The 21,033-nt window shown below is 35.5% G+C and overlaps 1 protein-coding gene across 4 annotated transcripts in view; it reads left to right on the forward strand.

The window, feature by feature from the left end:
* Positions 1-1,166: 1,166 nt before the first annotated feature.
* LOC149792285 (F-box only protein 3-like) overlaps positions 1,167-21,033 on the forward strand; it is a 109,820-nt gene continuing 89,953 nt past the window's right edge. For 2 of the 4 annotated variants that reach the window (XM_089970847.1, XM_089970844.1), the window contains exons 1-4: positions 1,173-1,311; positions 8,227-8,372; positions 13,134-13,223; positions 19,867-20,021. In XM_089970847.1, the coding sequence (XP_089826973.1) occupies positions 8,275-8,372; positions 13,134-13,223; positions 19,867-20,021 (343 nt within the window). In that variant the 5' untranslated portion in view covers positions 1,173-1,311; positions 8,227-8,274. Of the gene's footprint in view, positions 1,312-8,226; positions 8,373-13,133; positions 13,224-19,866; positions 20,022-21,033 lie in introns of all 4 variants that reach the window. The other 2 variants (XM_089970845.1, XM_089970846.1) reach the window with 2 other exon arrangements.

The raw sequence follows: 21,033 nt of genomic DNA on the forward strand, positions 1-21,033 counted from the left end.
TCCGGCCTAGATGCCGTGAAATGTATATAAACCAATCGCCTGTACTTACGGTACTCTCCCATTAGCCCCAACACCAAAGCATCTATTTTCACCCAATATAGTTGCATTTCTTAAAATTACCAGCGTGACATTTTAAAATTATGTAAAATGTATAGCAATAGATTATTCCGGATATTTTATAAGTGGTGTATTATTGAATATTTCAAGTTGTAAGATTGTTTCACGGCTTAAACCGGATAATACAAAATCCTGCGATTTCTAGATGAAAACGATTCTGCATTTATTTTTTTAAAATCAGGACACTTTCTGCTAAAACCTTCCGTGTATCATCAACTTTTTGGACGTCGTATGTCACCACCACTTGACCTTTCAAAGGTCGAACAATGAGACACTTTGAAGACGGGGACAAAATAATAATTAGTGGATCCCCACACGATGTAAATAATTTATATCTATTATTTTGTATGAATATGTAATTAGAAAACTAAAAACATTAACCTATTTGATAACCGGAAAATTACTGAATTGTTTGAGTTTACTGACATCTTCTGGAATACCAAATTTATATATTATGTCAGCGACCGACCTTTGCTAGTTGTATATGGGACCATGCAAAAAAAAATTATTATTTTTTTGCCTGGTCTTGTTTGTAGGTGTTGTTGTTTGTATTCTTATATATTTTTTTGTTTTTTGTTTTTGTTGTTTGGTGGGTTTTTTTTGGGGGGGGGTGTTCGTTTTTATATATATATATATATATATGATATTTTGGAACATGACCTTTCCAATTGAAGAATTTTTATTGGGTTTACTGTATCTTTCCTGCCATATTTTTACGCACGACATAGAGTCGGCTGTTGTATAAACGTAAAGTTTGACGGCTCACCGTGTCAACATGGTTGTAACCACAGGGGTTCGTTACAAAGAAAATTTGGAGTATCCGTCCTTGATTCAAGGGATGGGTTCTAACCTTTAACAATATAACACGTGTTATATTGTTACAGGTTAGAACCCCCCTCCCCCTTCCCCAATCCTTTGATTCAAGGACGGATACTCCAAATTTTCGTTGTAACGAACCCCTGTGGTTGTAACTGTAGTTTGTTGAGTTAGTTACATCTCTTAAGTGCTCATCTGTCAGACGAGTTGTGTCCCTTTCAATATTTTGAGTCCTTGAACTTGCCAATAAGATGTGTTTAGATGGTTGGACTGTTCATCGTTTGAATGGTATAAAGTAACATCAAGCTATAGCATCTGGGACGGCTCCCGTTTGCTGGATCTCCGTGCATTTGATTGCACTTTGTAAAATTTGAAACAGTATGTTTGTAGACTCCTTCCCAAACACAACACAAGCTCATATCGTTGCTTACAATCATAGACTTGTTTACGTCACTACGAGTATCGGTCTCTCTAAACACACCAAGACTCCAAGAACACCTCAGTATTACATATATTTGCACCAAAACTCTCAAAAACGTACCAAGAAGCGGAAAAAAAGCATATATAACAGCGTCTGGCATTGCAGATCCGAAAAGCAAAACACAGATTTTCGCAAACTTCCTCAAGGACATAGGACGTATACAGAAATCAAAGTATATGAAATCACAAAATGGAAAATACACCGTAATTAATAAGACTATTATTATTATATACTGCTATTCATAAAATATATATTGTGTTTTGGAAAGCTAAATATTATTAAGAATTTATGTATATCTGTAGTCGTAGTATTGATTATTGTATATAAGATTTCGCTACTAACTTCATGCTCAGTAATAATTAATTTATAAATAAAATATGGTATGCATTTTGCTTCAGTATTGGAAACAAAAACCTTAGGTGCACAGAAATGCCTGACAGCAATATATATATATATATATATATATATATATATATATATATATATATATATATATATATATATATATATATATTCAACTCAGAAATAAATAAATAGTTAAGAGAAGACTGACGGAATAAAAAAGATAATGAATCATTACACTAACCTGTATCGCAAATGCAGTGCTGCCATTTCCTGCATCCAAGACAAAGCAAGCTGGCGAGGCCTGACATGATTATATTTTACACAAGGATAAAACGCCATTGTAACAATTAACACAGATCAGTTCATATTATACTCAAATATATCCGATCAAAATGTCACAATATAAACTGTATTTACTATAAAATAATCCAAAATTTACACACAAGTATGTCAAACAGCTTTATTAAAGCTTAGGAGAAAAACTGGCATGTAACGAAAATATTTGGCCCTTTTGTACAAATTTAAAGCATGTGGTGCATTTCATTTTCAAACCTATTTTTGTCTTCATTCAAATTAGCTTGCATTGATTAACTTAATAAAAGTGACTTTAATTATAATTAACTGTTTGCATCCTTTTTTAAAACTGCAGACATCAATGAATAACCGTGTGATTAGTGGAAATTACCATCAGCAGTGTGGTAATTATTGTTTCTAAAAAATCAGATTTTTTTATGCAAATTTACAGTTTGCGGTAAATGTGAGTTTTCATTCAGATTAGCATACATTCATTAACTTAATGAAGGTGAATTATAATTAACTGTTGACATCTTTTTCGGCAACTTAGAGATGCATTGGTATCTTATTTAATTGCAGACGTCAATGAATAATGGCGGGATTAGTGGAAATTAATATTAGTGCTGATTATTGTTTTAAATAGGCATGAATTGGGTGCAAATTGTCCCTTGAATGGAGTTGAATTGTCTTGGGGTCAAACTTTCTTGGGAATATTCTTGAGGTCAAAATGTCTTGCTCCCATGTGGTATTGCTAATTATTGCTAAATATTGATAAATATTCACGTTACTGCACCTGAACACTCATTTAAATGGGAGTTATTTCCCTTGGCAACTCTTTGCCCTCGCTACTTTTCCTTCTTACATAAACAATCGCTAAATATGCACACTTTTTGTTTCTTTGTTTGTTTGTGTTGTTGTTGAAATTTAAAGTAGGTATTTTATAAATTCTTGATGTGTTCTTGGAGAATCTTGGGGTGTCTCGGAGTGTTTAGTAAGACCCTATGGAGTATGGTTTAGCCCAAAATGCTCTATTATCATGGTACTTAATGTTCTTATTGGTATATATTACAAATGTTTTTCTGTTGCTACTTACTTATACTTTGTAAAGTTTCTATCACTTTCCCCCTTTCTATTCCTATCAAAGATCTTTGTCAGTCGAAACGCGCAAATGTAAATAAAACATCATATGATGGCTGACCAAGATTAACCTGCCATGGGGGAACAACTCAATATTATCGTGGTATTTGCCTAACTTTGATATGGTAGCATGCACGTATTATAATAAACATAAATTGCAACTTACCAATGATAGGAAATGTCTACACTTGCACTGGCATAATATTTCCACAATAAAAGAAAGGATCCAATGGTCAAATCAAACATACAAAATGTAAATTAAAGTGGAAATCCATGAATAACAACATTACAAATTAAAAACAAATTTTAACTTTCTATGAATTTTAAATGCGGTGTGGGCAAAGAAATATAAATATATAAAAAATATTATTATTGTTGTTATTATTATTGAAATATTACTGATTTCAAGAAAGTTTAACTGTTATTATAGTCTATAATATTATTATAGTCTTTAATACGTAAGAGAAGTATGATCATAAGCAACATTTTGTAAATTTTGGTCCATATTGGCTACCATGGAATGAAATTGTAGCCTTAACCTTGTATGGACATGCTCAGCACATCAGTATATGACCTATAATCATCAAACATCAGACGATACACTGAATATATTTCGTAATCAATGCCAATGCAGGTATGATGGTTTAGCAAGTTCGACTGGAGTTTTGTGTGTGATAATCAATGGAATTGCATGCACTTTACAAAAAAAGAAATCTTGCAGTAAGATATTTATGTCCTCATGGGTTACAGCTTTACATCTGTACACAACCGCTAGATTGAGCATGTCCAAAATTAATTGGAAAATCCTGTTTGCCATGATAATATAGAGCCTGCGATAATACAGCATTGAGTATATAGGAAAACTGTAAGCAACATTATGAGTCCCTGTGACCTGTACTACGCCCTAAATCCTATATTGTAAGACATTGACTTGGATATTTATGATGACAGTTAAAGCTGGGATGGGGGAGAGAGGGCTCTTTGGTCCCATTCCCCAACCCAAATAAAATCCAGTCTTAATCGTGCATTTATTGCTTTTGGACACCAGTCCCTCATCCCAGTTTCTATAAATATTTACAGATAGTCTCTGTTATGATGTAGTCCTACAGTGTTAGATGTCTACACAGATATGTATGTTGTTTGGGTTGATCCAAACAGCATACATATCAGGTAGGAGGTCTTACATTGTTTGACTATATTTGGTTAGTGACTAGCCCCTGTGTAAGGTTGTTGACTGTCCCCTTTGTAACATTTGGTAGAGATTATTGTCATGTTCTTGTGACTTATTTGCTGTTAAAAATATCAGATATTGAACTCATATTTAATTGATCAACAGTATCAGTCAATATTTCTTGCAACTCCAGAAGATTTAGTTATCATTATGGGCAAAGAACGGAATAAGGCACAGTGCATGAAGTCTCCATGATGTCATGCAACATCATGTCAAAGAATTAAGCTTTTGATCACTCCGTGGTTTGACCTATTTCATATTACAGCACCCACTCACCATATGGCCCTTCATTATAACACTATTCCAGTTATAGTAATCAGTCTCATTTTATTATGGAATAGTGACATTCTTTATACTTTGTACTTCATTATAAGGTGTTCTCACTAAAAGGTGGTTTGCTCAGTCTCTTCCATGGATGTTATTTTAATAAGGGAGCACTGTATTTGTAAAAAAAATAATTTTCTCTGCCTTCTTTTCTTGTATTGCTTTGAACTTTGTATTTTATGCTGAGGTCTCACATGGAGGCAGCAAAAACACTGAAAATAGAACTGGATATAATGGTTCATAAACTGGGCCACTGTGTAGACAATGAACATTACCATAAAACTTGCTTTGCAAGTGGATGCAGCGTTGACTGTTTGGTATAGTTATGACTCTGTGGTCATAAAATAAGTAACAGAAAGACGCAAAACCAACAAGTTTTGTAAAACTTAACAAATAAGATAATAATTAAAGTTATTAATGAAAATGTGTGAGGAGCTTGCAGTATTGTGAAGGGAATCCAACAAAATCCTGAAAAGGTTCTATTAAAGACAAAAAGAATGATACTTCCTTGTAGACTTCTAAACTGGAAATGTACTGTTCCTACAAGAATCGTGATGTTGTAAACATGGCATAATCCAGAACTCCTTCGAATAATTCACAGTAGTTCCAGAATAATATTATAGTCCAATGAGAACTTTCTATTTCCACTGAATAATCCTGACAAATGTTTTTCTTCTCAAATAATATTGAAATACAACCACAAATACATCTGCAGACCTCAATGTTACAACAAGAAATAAGAATAAGAAAGCTTTTCAGTCTAAGTTACATATATAGAGGCAAGTAGACTAAAAACACGCATATTATCATTGCTGCTACCTGACAAATTGCAAACTAAAGCATCGTAAAAGAACTTGCATGATCTAACCAATCCAAAGGGAATTAATTTAATTCTTCTAAGATACCACCTGACAGACCTATCCAGTGGGAGAAAGCACAAAGTTTCTAAACATATTTTCCAATAATTGTATTAATATTTTTATTATTAGTAACTGTCAACACCTATGAAAGCATCTATTTATAGATCCTATATATTTATAGATCCTATGCAAGTTTACAATCTTTAACATTTTAAAAATGAACCTATGCATGTATATCAAATCCAGCTATATATAATCACTACAATTTACAGTCATGAATAAAAATTACAAACATTAGTCACACACAAAATATAGATATACATAACAATCTTAGTAACACTGCCTTATCCATTCCCAGTGTCAGTTGAGGCTGTTACATTGTAACTAAAGTTACACACTATAATTAAAATTTTGTGTACAGTTTTCACCCTGCCTATAGATTCCAAGGAAAGAAGTAAAAAGATTACGATTTTGTTTACAATTTTCAATCTTCCTTTTGGACCCCAGAGAAAGGAAGACATGTATTGTCAAGTGTCTTGCTTAGTTTTGGTACTGCATCACAATGCACCAGGCAACATCCACAATTGATTTAGAAAAAAAAAAATTATATTTCTAATTTTAAAAAGGTATTGGTTTGGTTTTCCAAAGATTTAGCAGTTATGATCAATAATTGTGCTAAAACATTACAATTTGTGATGGTTCTTGCATACCAGAAAATTACAGCTGTTCATTGCAGGAGTTATGTATATCTTGTTTTTTGTACTAGTTCTTTTTGATTTGGTATAATTCTATAAGACTTGTGCTCTATATTTTAACCGTTTTTGCAAAAATATGAATGTTTTCCAGTCTGCATTGTTTTGAGCGCTTGCAAAACAACTTTTTTAATATTTAGTACATTCCACATTATGTTAAGTTATTATTGGATGTAACAAATCTGGCTGGGGTATTTTTTGCATTATTTCAAGCTCATCCTGTAAAACTTGGGACTGAATATCATGTTTACCACTTATAATCATAAAAAAATCAGGTAGGCAAAACATGAGAATAGTCAGTTAGGCAAAACATGAGAATAGTCAGGTAGGCAAAACATGAGAACAGTCAGTTAGGCAAAACATGAGAATAATCAGGTAGGCAAAACATGAGAATAGTCAGTTAGTCAAAACATGAGAATAGTCAGGTAGGCAAAACATGAGAATAGTCAGTTAGGTAAGAACATTTTATAGTGATATTAACAACATCACCTCAATATCTTATCATGTTTTTTTCTTCAAATGACAAATCCACAAAATTAAGTACTTATGAATATATTTTAATTAAACCACAACATTTTATACACTAATATAAAGTGATTCATGTTATTCCAGATATGATTGCACGAGACCCTTGCATAATGGCAGGAACATATCTTTACTCTTCTATATTTAGAACTTTTGTATAAGACCATACATACTACACTGTACTGTATTTGTTTTCTTCATACAGTGTCTTATGTGTCTCCTAAATTGTTAACCCCTTTATAGGACACACAAAGATCTTTTTCTTAGCAACTTCTTAACTGTTACTGAGTTTAAAATTTCTTTCTTTTCCACTTGAAGTTCTTAGAATGTTCTGTGAGATTTGGAAATGGAAGTCCAGGACCATGTTTCTACAAAACCTAAGAGTCTAGCATATAGAAAACTGTAGAGCAAATTTTTAAAACTGGAAGTTAAGGAAGCAGGGGCTTTTGCTACAGAGAGCTTTAAAACCTTGGGTATGAGTTCTGATCAATGTGCTGTCTGTGTTTATTGAGAAATTATAGATACAAATTAATGTCAGACAGACAAAGAATATGACAGTGTTCCTGACATTATAAGATTATATAAACTGAACTGCTCTCACTGGTGGCCTAGTGGTTAGTGTCTGCCTTGGATGCGGGAGGTCATGGCTTCAATGCCCGGATGAGTCATACCAAAAACTTATAAAAATGGTACTAACAGCTACCTCGCTAGGCACTCAGCATTAAGAGGTTAGTGTTAGGACGAGTCGGCCTGGTGTCACAATAATGTGACTGAGTGGGACATCATGCTACATGTCTGCGGCATGATGCCCCAGTGCTAGACATCTCTATAAACTGCCACACTGCAGACATCATAGCGATATGACAGAAAATTTTTTAAAGCTACATTAAAAATCCAAATCACACACACACACACAAATGCTTAGGAACTGTTCATTGACAAGTAAAAGTTGAGCTTTCCATCAGAAAATGAGGTAATCTGTGCTCAAGCAGACATTTGATGTCATTCGCCTTGGAGTACAAAAGTTTATTTTTTATCATACCAATAATTCTAGTGATCCAGTGATGATCCAATCTTACCCATGATTCAGGCGATCCAGTGATGATCCAATCATACTAATGATACTGGTGATTAATCCATGATTTGAAAATGATAATTTTGTTAGGAGTTCACATTGTGTTTTTTGTTGATTTTCTACATGACAATAAGATATTTACAAATTTGGCAATTAAATAGAACTAACTTGTAATGTATGTACATATAAACTTGGTTCTTACAATAAAAAAAGGTGGCAAAAAAGCAAAGTTGTGATACAATTTTTTTTATATAACTTTGAAAACAAAGACATCGCTGCCTGAGACCAGATGAAAACACAATATTTCAACATTTGGGATGGAAGGACTGAACATATCCAAGATTAACTGTACCTGTCTCCCAGCAGAATCCCTTCTAAACATCCTCCAGTACCTGGATTACAGAGATCTTGTCAGGTAAATATTTTGATGTGGAAGGGGCATAAAGTGTCACCTGTGTCTTACCATCCATCTCTCTGGTTAAATTTTGTTTTTAGGTGACTTAGAAAGGGCATATAGTGTCAGTGACTGAGAAGAGAACCTATAGTGTCATCTGTACCTGTTCTTCAGTCTGTCTCGTTATGTTTTGTTTTAGGTGATGGAGAAGTGGCATTTGAGTTTAATGAGCACATTTGTTGTTATTCTCATCCTGAGCAGTAATTTTGCAAAACATGGAACACAAAGTTCACAATGGAACACCTTTCTCAGGTTTTCTTGATGTTACTGTTGTTGAAATCACCATATATTTCCTGGATGGATTATATTCAGAATTTGTACACATATCAACAAGATTTGTTAAGTACCCAAGTTTATGGAAAAAGCAGCAAGTCAAAGTTAAAGGTCATTGTTTACCACAAGTTAGACATCTGGTATCCCTAATAACATAAGTACAAATATTATTCACTTGTTATTGGATAGTGCTTACAAATTTAAAAGAAAAGATACCCTATTCTCTTCATGGTACAAAAAACTCTTTGTAAATGAATTATTTCTTGTAGTGCTAAAATATCTAACTGGAAAATAAACTATGTCTAACAAGCAGTGCACTTCTTGACAAGAATCAGACTTTTGACAAAAACTGTGTTATTTTGACACTGATGGTCTGTGTTATTTTAAGTTATTCCTAAGTTTGTCACACACTTCTTGTAATTTGGTATAACTATTTATGCTTGCATAAGTATGTGTATGGATGGTTTGATGAGGTTTGATCTACTTTTGCATTACAATTAATGGCTGAATGCTACACTAGGTCCAACTAGATTGCTCCTCAGCGGTCATGTAGATTTCATTGATCAGTTGATTTTAGGGTTTGTAGCTGCACATGGTTAAATGAATAGTATTTATCATAACTTTCAACTTAACCTCAATAGAGCATATAGGCACCGGTATATTTTTATTCCAGGGCAAATTTTATCCACTGTAAACCACCTCCACCACATGTTGCCACTATTAGTTACAAGTTCTGCATTGTAATCCACAATATTTCGTAAGATTGCCTAATGTTTAATACATTGCTTTTGATGCATCTCCCAGTCACTCTATGTATGTTATGTAGTCATTTTGTGATATCCCAGTTACACCATGTAATGTAGTTGGTTTATGATCTCCAAGTCACACCATGTATGTTAGGTCAGTTTGTAATCTCAAAGTCACACCATGTATGTTATGTAGTCAGAGTGTGATATCCCAGTTACACCATGTAATGTAGTTGGTTTATGATCTCCATGTCACACCATGTATGTTAGGTCAGTTTGTGATCTCAAAGTCACACCATGTATGTTATGTAGTCAGTTTGTGATATCCCAGTTACACCATGTAATGTAGTTGGTTTGTGATCTCCATGTCACACCATGTATGTTAGGTCAGTTTGTATTCTCAAAGTCAGACCATGTATGTTATGTAGTCATTTTGTGATATCCCAGTGAAACCATGTGTGTTTTTAAATAGTTTTTGATTGGGACTGCATTTTTTTGTTGCTATTACGCTTAAATGAGGATTTTCTGATAGTAAATATTCTTTAGTTCTATTTTTTAAGCATCTTTCAGGTTGTTTTTTTTAAACCTCATTACAGTTGAATGTATGTTGTGAAGACTGTTATCTTTATCTAATGCTTCATTTCCCAGACTTTATAACAAGTTGTTCATCTCTTGATTGTTTAGCCTTTATTTAAATACTGACCTACTGTCATTCTTGTACATACTTTATGTGGTCATTGTTTTCATAGTGAAGGGCAAACACAGTCTAAGACACAAAATTGAATCACAATAACTTTATAAAGTGTCCCAAATATTTAATTGTATGGAGTTCATCTAGGATATACGCCTGTATACCAGTAACATAATCCACAATGCCTTTGTGTAGATATTTTATTTTGCTTTATGTTAATGTGCATTCTTAACAGTAAGTCACTCATAGTAGCCAGCATTGAAAACTTTGGAATTTTTAATATTATTAAATCTTTAATGATTATTTTTTTGTCTTTCTATCCTCACACAAGAGTGTATGGTCTTGTGAGCATGCTAGTCTTTCCTTAATGTTCTGTTTTCCTCTATAATTCATTACTCTCCTTCTTTATTTCCTGCCATCTATATTACACCATACAGTTGTCTATCTCCTGTCTTCTACAGTCTTTTCATTTACACAAATATACCTACCCATACAGTTATCTGTCTCCTGTGTTCTATAGTCCTTTCTTTTACACATATTTACCTACCAATACAGTTGTCTGTCTCCATTGTTCTACTGTCCTTTCGTTTGCACATATACCTACCCATACAGTTGTCTGTCTCATGTGTTCTACTGTCCTTTCATTTAAACACATTTACCTACCCATACAGTTGTCTGTCTCCTATCCTTTCATTTATACACATACCTACCCATACAGTTGTCTGTCTCGTGTTCTACTGTCCTTTCATTTAAACACATTTACCTACCCATACAGTTATCTGTCTCCTGTCCTTTCATTTATACACATACCTACCCATACAGTTGTCTGTCTCGTGTTCATCTGTCTTTTCATTTACACACATTTACCTACCCATACAGTTGTCTGTCTCCTGTGTTCTACTGTCCTTTCATTTACCCATATACCTACCCATACAGTTGTCTGCCTCCTGTGTTCTACTGTCCTTCCATTTACACACATATATCTATGCATACAGTTGTCTGTCTCCTGTGTTCTACTGTCCTTTCATTTACAGACATACACCTATGCATACAGTTGTCTGTCTCCTGTGTTCTACTGTCCTTTCATTTGCACATATATACCTACCCATACTGTTGTCTGTCTCCTGTGTTCTACTGTCCTTTCATTTATACACATATACCTACCCATATAGTTGTCTGTCTCCTGTGTTATGCTGTCCTTTCATTTACACACATATACCTACCCATACAGTTGTCTGTCTCTTGTGTTCTACTGTCCTTTCATTTACACACATACCTACCCATACAGATGACTGTCTCATCTGTTCTACTGTCCTTTCATTTACACACATAAACCTACCCATACAGTTGTCTGTCTCCTGTGTTCTACTGTCCTTCCATTTACACACATATAACTACCCAATACAGTTGTCTGTCTCCTGTGTTATACTGTCCTTTCATTTACACACATATACCTATGCATACAGTTGTCTGTCTCCTATGATCTACTGTCCTTTCATTTACACACATATACCTACCCATACAGTTGTCTGTCTCCTGTGTTCTACTGACCTCTCATTTACACATATACCTACCCATACATTTGTCTGTCTCATGTGTTCTACTGACCTCTCATTTACACACATATACCTACCCATACAGTTGTGTCTCATGTGTTCTACTGTCCTTTTATTAAATTACACACATATACCTACACATACAGTTGTCTGTCTCCTGTGTTCTACTGTCCTTCCATTTACACACATATACATACCCATACAGTTATCTGTCTCCTATATCTTACTTTCCTTCCATCTGTACACATAGAAACACCCATACAGACATCTGTCTACTGTATTATACTGTCCATATGTACACGTACACATACCTATAGTTATCTGTCTCCTATATCATGCTGACCTTTCAGCTGTGCATGTAAATGTAGTATTATATATCTCCTGTGTCATTCCATCCTTCCAGATATTATATACACATACCCATATAGTTATCTGTCTCCTGTGTGATTATATCCTTCCAGCCGTTATATGCACATACGCATACAGTTATCTGTTTCCTGTGTCATTCTGTCCTTTCAGCTGTTATGTACAGCATACCTTACAGTTACCAGTCTCCTGTGTCATTCTGTCCTTCCAGATATTATGTACACATACCCATACAATTATTTGTCTCCTGAGTCATTCTGTTCTTCCAGCGATTATATAAACTTACCCATACAGTTATCTGTCTCCTGTGTCATTCTTTCCTTCCAGCAATTATATGCGCATACCCATACAGTTAGTGGTCACCTGTGTCATTCTGTCCTTCCAGCAATTATATGCACATACCCATACAGTTATCATTCTCCTGTGTCTTATTGTGGTTGCAGCTATACACATATACATACTCCTGTCTCCTCTGGTATGTTGTCCTTCCAGCTATACACCTACCTATAAAGTTATCTTAGCTATCATTAAGCATGATGCTATTCTTTCTTCTGTAAATAGTAATTATTACATTATTCTATACTGTAATTAGTAATTATTACATGATTCTGTACTGTAATTAGTAATTATTACATGATTCTGTACTGTAATTAGTAATTATTACATGATTAAAAAAGTGAATAGTAATTATTACATGAGTCTACACTGTAAATAGTAATTATTGCATGATTCTGTACTGTAATTAGTAAGTATTGCATGATTCAAAAAGTAAATAGTAATTATTACATTATTCAAAAAGTAAATAGTAATTATTACATGATTCTGTACTGTAATTAGTAATTATTGCACGATTCTGTACTGTAATTAGTAATTATTACATGATTCAAAAAATAAATAGTAATTATTACATGATTCAAAAAATAAATAGTAATTATTACATGATTCTATACTGTAAATAGTAATTATTACTTGTATTTTAACTGTGTAAGTATTCGCTCATTAAAATACATTCCATCCCCAAATCATAAGCTAAATTTGTTTATACTTTGTTAATTATTACATTAATTGTGAGGTTATTGTTTTGGTATAGCTGTATCAAGGCTTGCCAGAGACTGCGATCAGTAGCTTGTGATGATGTCCTCTGGAGACAACAGTGCAAGTTTTGGTTCCTGCAAAATGAGTAAGTCATTGTGTACAATCTTTGCTTGAAAGAACAGTTAAAAATTAAGTCCTTTCACTACACAGAGAATGATGTAGTGATTTTTCAATATATACCCAAAAAAGAAAGAAACACATTAACCTACATGATTGTCTGCCTCATAAAATTCTATGGAATATACACATAGCAAGAATAGGGTTCACTTTGTTGTTGATGATGCCAAACATGCCAGGCTTTACACGAATTAGCACCTGTCAGTTTTTTTAAAACATCTCATTCCAACACTTTGACCAAAAAATCCTGTATTGTTGAGGGCCATGGTGAACTTTCATTTACTGCTTTCTTAAAGGGAAAGTCACATTACCAGTATACAGCTTCAAAATATGCAAAGTCTCTAAGATAGTCAGTTCCAATACATGGAAAGATTGGCAAAAGATGAAAATTTACAAGGCAATAAAGTATATTGTGTAACACATATTTCCTTTCAGATATGTGGATTTTGCATGCATACACTGTACATGAAGTAATAGCTGAAACATGACATGCTAGCATGTGATGAAATGGATACACTGTTACAGTTACTCAGGGTCTAAACTTGTGAATGACTTACACTTGGGGTAAGGAAGAGCCCTTCAGATATTAGGGTGGAGACCTCAAAGATGAAGGTTAGTGTGACTGAAAGAAGAAAAATGGTTTCGGCACAATAAAAGTTCTGCGTCAGCTACAATCACCAAACTTTTTGGATGACTTGCAGCTCTGATACAGAAGAATTGTAATGATTTTGGGTTCATTAGATTGAATGTAAAAGACACAATGATTGAAAGAATAAAAATGGTTTCTACACAATAATTTAAGTTCTCCAAGTGGTCCAAGGCGCTCAATATTGCCTTTACAAGATCACTCACATGTATCACTGCTGTCTGCATGAGTTTGAGTCTCAATTTGACCAATGGGAATATGTGAGAATGCTTCCAACTGGCTTCCTGGGGGTCAGTGGTTGTTCACAGGGTTTTCCTTGGTTCTTTCTCACCTAAATCTGATAGCCACCATGTATAGGCCATCCTCTGCTGGCCACCGCGTATAGGCCATCTTATTCTGGCCACCATGTATAGACCATCCTATGTGAACAGTAGCGTTAAACCCACAAAACCCTGACAGAAACCACCACATATAGTTACGATATTTTGTGTGTGTGTGTGTGATTTGGATTTTTAACGTAGCTGTAACAATTTTTCAGTCATAGCGCTACGATGTCTGCAGTGTGACAGTTTATAGTGATGTCTAGCACTGGGGCCATCTTGCCTTAGACATGTAGCATGATGTCCCACCCAGTTACATTATCCTGACACCAGGCTGACCAGTCCTAACACCTACTTCTTAATGCTGAGCACCAAGCGAGGCAGCTGTTAGTACCATTTTTAGAAGTCTTTGGTATGACTTGGCCAGAGATCAAACCCACGATCTCCTGCATCCGAGGCAGAAGCTTTAACCACTAGGCCACAGGAATGGTCTTCCAAACTTTGTGTATTCCTGGCACTTTGGGTAAGGAATAACCAAGGTCAGTGTCACTGACTGAAAGAAGAAAAGTGGTATGCACACAATGACTTGACTTCACGATCTATTTTTTTATTAAACTTTGTACATTGTTGGGGTAAGAAGGAAATCATTCAATCATAGGGTCAAAAGGTCAAAGGTCAAGGTCGCTGTGACTGAAATAAAAAAGTAACTCAGCACAATGACATTTTTTCTTCATCACATATCTGGAACAAACTTTATGGATGGCTTGTATAGGGGATAAGAAGACAAAATTAATCAATTTTGATGTACAAAGGTCAGTGCCAAGGTAGCTGTGACTGACAGAATAAAAATGGTTTCCATGCAATAACATTAGTTCAACATGACAACTTTGTAGATGACTTACACCCAGGGTAAGGAAGAAACTTGGCATTTCTAGTTTAAGAAGGTATTTTAAAAAAACACAGTCACTCTGACTTAAAAAAGAAATGCTATTTTCCACACAAAACTTTTAGTTAGGACTATTAAAGATTGCTGAGGCATGTAATATTCGGTTCACTGTACTTTTCTTATATACTGTCAAGCGCTCATTTTGGAACCCCATTATTGTGCCTGGAAGGGAAAACCTATTATAATATTTAGGGTTCAGGATAAGGTTTTAGGGTAATTTACCCCAGTATGAGGTTTTTTGGGCACACTACAATATGCCTACAACTTTCTTGACTTTGTTAATTTTATTAAATTTACTGATATTTTGATTCAAGAAACTACTAATGACAAACATATCGACAAACTTATGAATTTGTGAGCATGTAAATTTTCAGATTTAATGTTAACAAAATCAGAGTCTAGTGTTCCCTCATTATAACACTATCCATCAATTCCACAGAGCATAATGCTTTATAGTGAGAGTGCCTAATGATGAGGTACATAATGCATATAATTACCATCACTTAATGAAATGGATCCATGTCCATAATCACCTTAGAGCATATACCATGTTATAATGAAGGGTCTTATAATGGGAGAGCACACTATTAAATATTTTGTTCACTCCAGCTGGCGAGTGGCCAAGTGGTCTAAAGCGCTCACTGTTCCGGATCGCTGCCATCTCACCTCTGTCTGCGTGGCTTCAAGTCCAAGGCTCGGCTAGCATGGGTACGTGGGAAAGCCAGCCAGTAGCTTCTTCTTGGTTGGTGGTTCTTCCATGGGTTTTCCAGGGTTTTTCCTCCACCTGTTATACTGGCCACCATCTATAGCCTATCTTGTGCTGAAAAATGGCGTTAAACCCAAGAACCACAACAACACTCCAGCTGGATCTGCCTTTATGTATAAAACTTTAAAAACTCTTTGTTTGGTCATTAATACATTTAGTGTTCTTCATTACCAGTGACAGACTTCAGCATCCGGGGCCCCGATTGGCCAAGTGGTCTAAAGCGCTCTCCATCATGGATCACTGCCATCTCACCTCTGTCTGCATGGGTTTGAGTCTTGGGTTCGACCAATGTGGATATGTGAGAAAGCTTGCCAGTAGCTTCTCGTGGGTCGGTGGTTCTTTCTGGGGTTTTCCCAGGTTCTTTCTCCACCATTAATACTGGCTGCCTTGTATAGCCTATATTGTGCTGAAAAATGGCATTAAACCCTATAACAACAACAACAACAACAACTTCAGCATTCTTTGAATATGATCCTACACAGTAGTCTAGGAACTTGTATCCACTCTGCTAGAGGGTGGGTCTGAGTGTGAGGTAGGGGATAATGAATAACACGCACATCTAACTGTGAACAATAATAAACAAAATCTTCAATTTCATAATGTGCTAGACAGAGTTGTGTCTTTGGTGCAGGATCATAGGTCCCCAGCAATGTTATCCATTGTCCATTTGAAATGTTGAGTGTCCTCCAGATTTTTAGGTAGGGGTCACTGTCCCTTCCCCTTGGGATCTTAGGTGCACTAAAGCTAGATGTCAAAGACTGTATTTCTTGTTGTACTTACATATAAAGGATGATTGCTTGTCATATGTTCATGTTATTTAACTGTTTGAAAGATTGATATTTGTATGTGTCTAAGGTCCAAGCAATCTAAACTTAGTTGTGAAATTATTGGTTGGTGTGTATTTTTTAAATTTTTATCCTGATAGAAAAAGTATGGAATAATTGCCTTTCACAGATTGCCCTCAGAATGTAAGTACGTTATATACTTAACTTATAAGATTGGACCAAGATACTCTCTCAGGCCAGCCTGAGTTGGCTGCCTTGATGTGTCCCCAGCCTGAGTTGACTGCATTAGTTTGTCCCCAGCCTGGGTTGGCTGCCTCTGTGTCCCCAGCCTGGGTTGGCTGCATTAGTTTGTCCCCAGCCTGGGTTGGCTGCCTCTGTGTCCCCAGCCTGGGTTGGCTGCATTAGTTTGTCCCCAGCCTGGGTTGGCTGCCTCGATGTGTCCCCAGCCTGAGTTAACTCCATTAGTTTGTCCCCAGCCTGGGTTGGCTGCCTCTGTGTCCCCAGCCTGGGTTGGCTGCATTAGTTTGTCCCCAGCCTGTGTTGGCTACCTTGGTGTGTCCCCAGCCTGGGGACAATGGCTGCATTAATTTGTCCTGAGCATGGGCTGGCTGCAGTAGTTTGTCCCTAGCCTGGGTTGGCTGCATTAATTTGTCCTGAGCATGGGTTGGCTGCATCAGTTTGTCCCTAGCCTGGGTTAGCTGCATTAATTTGTCCTGAGCATGGGTTGGCTGCATTAGTTTGTCCCTAGCCTGGGATGGATGCATTAGTTTGTCCCTAGCCTGGGTTGGCTGCATTAGCTTGTTCCCAACCTAGGTTGGCTGCATTAGTTTGTCCCCAGCCTGGGTTGGCTGCCTCATTGTTTCCTTGGCAAAGGCACTTAGCTCCTATCTCCTCAGGATGATATTGCCAGTAATGTTTTAAAAATACCATTAAAACCTAACACTGCAAACTACATAGATCCAGATCTGCTTTTGCATGACATGCCAGCATATCTTGGCCTATGCAGTTTGTTAGAAGTAATCAGCAAAACAAACAACACAGTCCCTGGTTGGCTGGTTCATCATGAGATGGCAAATCAGGGTTTATGTTGTTTGCATTTGGAACCAACTTAAAAACACATATATGTGGTAGAATATGAAGATCATAGGCTCTTCTTATCAAACACATCAGATAAAGAGTTTCTTAGTGAATGGAATTTATAGTACTGAGATAGGATATGGTAAAATTGATGTCATATTGATGTAATCATAGAGTTGCACATTAAGTGTTATTTTTACAACAGCAGATACCTATAAAAGGAACAGCCAAAACCCTCATCTGTTAACACAATGGCTGCCATATATTATACCATCCTATAATGAGACTGCCATAAAATGAAGTACATGTATTCCCTCATATAATGCTGTCCATGGCAGTCATATAGTATACCATCCTACAGTGAGACTGCCTTATAACAAAGTACACACTACAGCACTCCATTATGATGCTGTACATGGCAGCTATATAGTAAATCATCTTATGGTGAGACTGCCATATAATAAAGTACATGATACATTATTCCCTCATTATAATGTATATTGGTGCCAGTCTGACATCCAATATGGCCACCATGGCAGCCATTTTGAAAATAGAAAATCCTATTATCACTACTCCACCAGAAGGTCATATCAACATTGGGTTTTCACTAAAAGAGTTCCTATCAAGTCTAGCTTGTCCTGTCAAGTCTAGTTTGTCCTTTATAAAAATATTGTCAAAACATTATGTTCAATATGGCCACCATGATAGCGATCTTAAAAATCATATTATTACAACTCACCTTGCACAGAATTAAGTCATATGGGGGGAGGGTCACCAGAAGTCTTCCTATCATACCCAGTTTATCTTAGAAGAGAATGGATGATCATTATGATGGGATTTTCACCAAGTCTTAAATGAAAATGGTGCCTGTTGTACATTCAATATGGCTGCCATAGATACTGTCTTAAAACTCTTGTTGTATTTACTCTCTCAGAATGGATGATCACTATAACATGGGATTTTAACTGAAAGACTAATACTGATGTCCACTTTGTCCTTTTTAATGAAAAATGGTACCTATCTGAGATTCAGTATATCCATCAATGCAGCTGATTTGATAATCTTGTTAATAACGAAGAATATAAGAGATGGTTTCAGCACTTGACAATTAAAAGGAAGAAATGGTCTCATCTTGAATTCCTTGAAATTCTTTCACCCATTCAAGGGACTCTTGTTTTCTAAAGGGTAAGCTTAGAACATTTAATAAATTTGATGTGTAATTGTTTTCAATCACATAATTTAGTCAAGTTTCAGCAGTCTTGTATGTGTTGATTATTTTGCATACCTGTGTATTTCTGTGTACAGGTGGACCTGTTAATGGTGGCCATCCATGTGAAAAGGCTAAAATGTCGTTTATAGACAGGTGACATCTGAAGGCAGGTTCAGCTCTCAAACTTGGTTCATGACATATGCATGTACTATGCACCAAGTAGCATTAGCATTAACAAAACAAAGTTCCACTCAAGATTACTGTATCCACACTCTAATCCCTCATGTACATTACATCATCACTTATTCTCCTTTCATTGTCATAGTAATCAAAGTTTTATAAAATGTTAGAAATTCCTTGTTTATACCATGCATGAAAACAGGTGTTTACACTTCAAACAATTGAGGGAGTAAGCAGTTGCTGCAACTCACCAATCAAAAGAGTCCGTTTTTATCAGAGATCTTTGATGATTTGGGAATGAAAAGAAGCTTACAGTGGCTATTGATTCATATAATATACCTTCATATCTCATCAAGCAAAAAGAAGTTTAATTTGCATACTTAGAACAGTCACTGCTGATATGCTTCAGTGACTGTAGAATGTAGGGTGAAAGCATTGCTTGATGAAGAAATGCATGGCCTCCAACTGCGGAAGACATGGTGAAGCAACTGCTTGGTTAAGAAACACATGGTCACGGACCACAGAAGACTGGTGACCACAGATTACATTACATTTTTATTGGAAATTTGCAGGGGGGATTAGAATGGCCATTGTAAGCAGGTGACCACTGAACTCAGGTGACTGTTAGGACAGGTTTGACTGTATATACATGTATCTGGGCACTTAGTTTCTTGTTTTCAGGTGTCAAGAGGGTCTGAGCTGGAAGCAGCAATTTGAACAGCTGTTCAAGGAGTATGGACATAACATACACTGCTATAAGCAAATCAAGAAAGCATGGTCACAGATTGAAAAGTACATGAGGGAAAAATGTCCCCAGATTTGGGCCACAGTTAAAGGTAAGTTATACACTATTGATATGATTAGTGTCAATATTATGATATTTTTGGATACTTATACAGTTTGATGGAATGACAGTGCTTGAAACATTTAAAGACATTTGGATTTATAACTATTGGAATTGCTGTAAATTCATTTAAAGACCTTTTGAGATTATATCATAGTAATTTCTGCTGTACTGGTGACACATCAGTACAATAATGACTATCGTTTGGAGTTCCTGTGGAACTCATTCGGATTACACAAAACTTTTGGTGTTGATAGAACCTTTAGGACTTGAGGAATTCAGTAACCATACTGTAAGTTATTTTTAATTCTTTCACTTTGTATTTTAAGGAAATAAATTATATTTTTCAATTATTCCAAAAAATGTTGGTTTTGCTCTTTCCAGTTACTTGTTTCAAGACCATACAGTCATATTGCTGTCATTACCAACAGCATCTTCATTATACTGATGCTACCAACAGCAACAACATAATGCTGATACTACTGACAACATCTGTATTGTTATGTCTTGTAATATTCTCCCTAATAGTCATGCCATTAACGTACAATTTAGTTTTTTGCACTATATTTTTTATGATAATAAAACTTTACCAAGATGCTCTGTACATTATCTTGGAATGAGTTTGCAAAGATCTTTCCTAATAGTTGTGACAGCAATATAACCATTAGTATGTAATGAAATGAAAAGTGGGAAATTGTGTTAAATTGTTTCATACCACTGAGGCATTGGGACATTAAAAAAGACGGCATCTCTCCAGTCATTCACGTATAGCTTGTGAACTTGATAGCACATTTACCATGAGCTTTATCACAACAAGGACTGACTAGAGGTTTTCAAAGACCATGTTTCCTTGAGTTATTTTCTTTTATCAACTTAGAGTTTAGGATTTACACTTAGCATATTTTACAGAGTTATGACCCTTTATGGTAGAATTTTGAATTTAAACTTTGCATATTTGACAGAGTTATGGCCCTTTGTGGTCTATTCTTATTATCCCTCTGGCT

Source organism: Sinohyriopsis cumingii, chromosome 9 (genome assembly GCF_028554795.1).
Source record: "Sinohyriopsis cumingii isolate HCF-2022 chromosome 9, ASM2855479v2, whole genome shotgun sequence".
NCBI classification, from domain to species: domain Eukaryota; kingdom Metazoa; phylum Mollusca; class Bivalvia; order Unionida; family Unionidae; genus Sinohyriopsis; species Sinohyriopsis cumingii.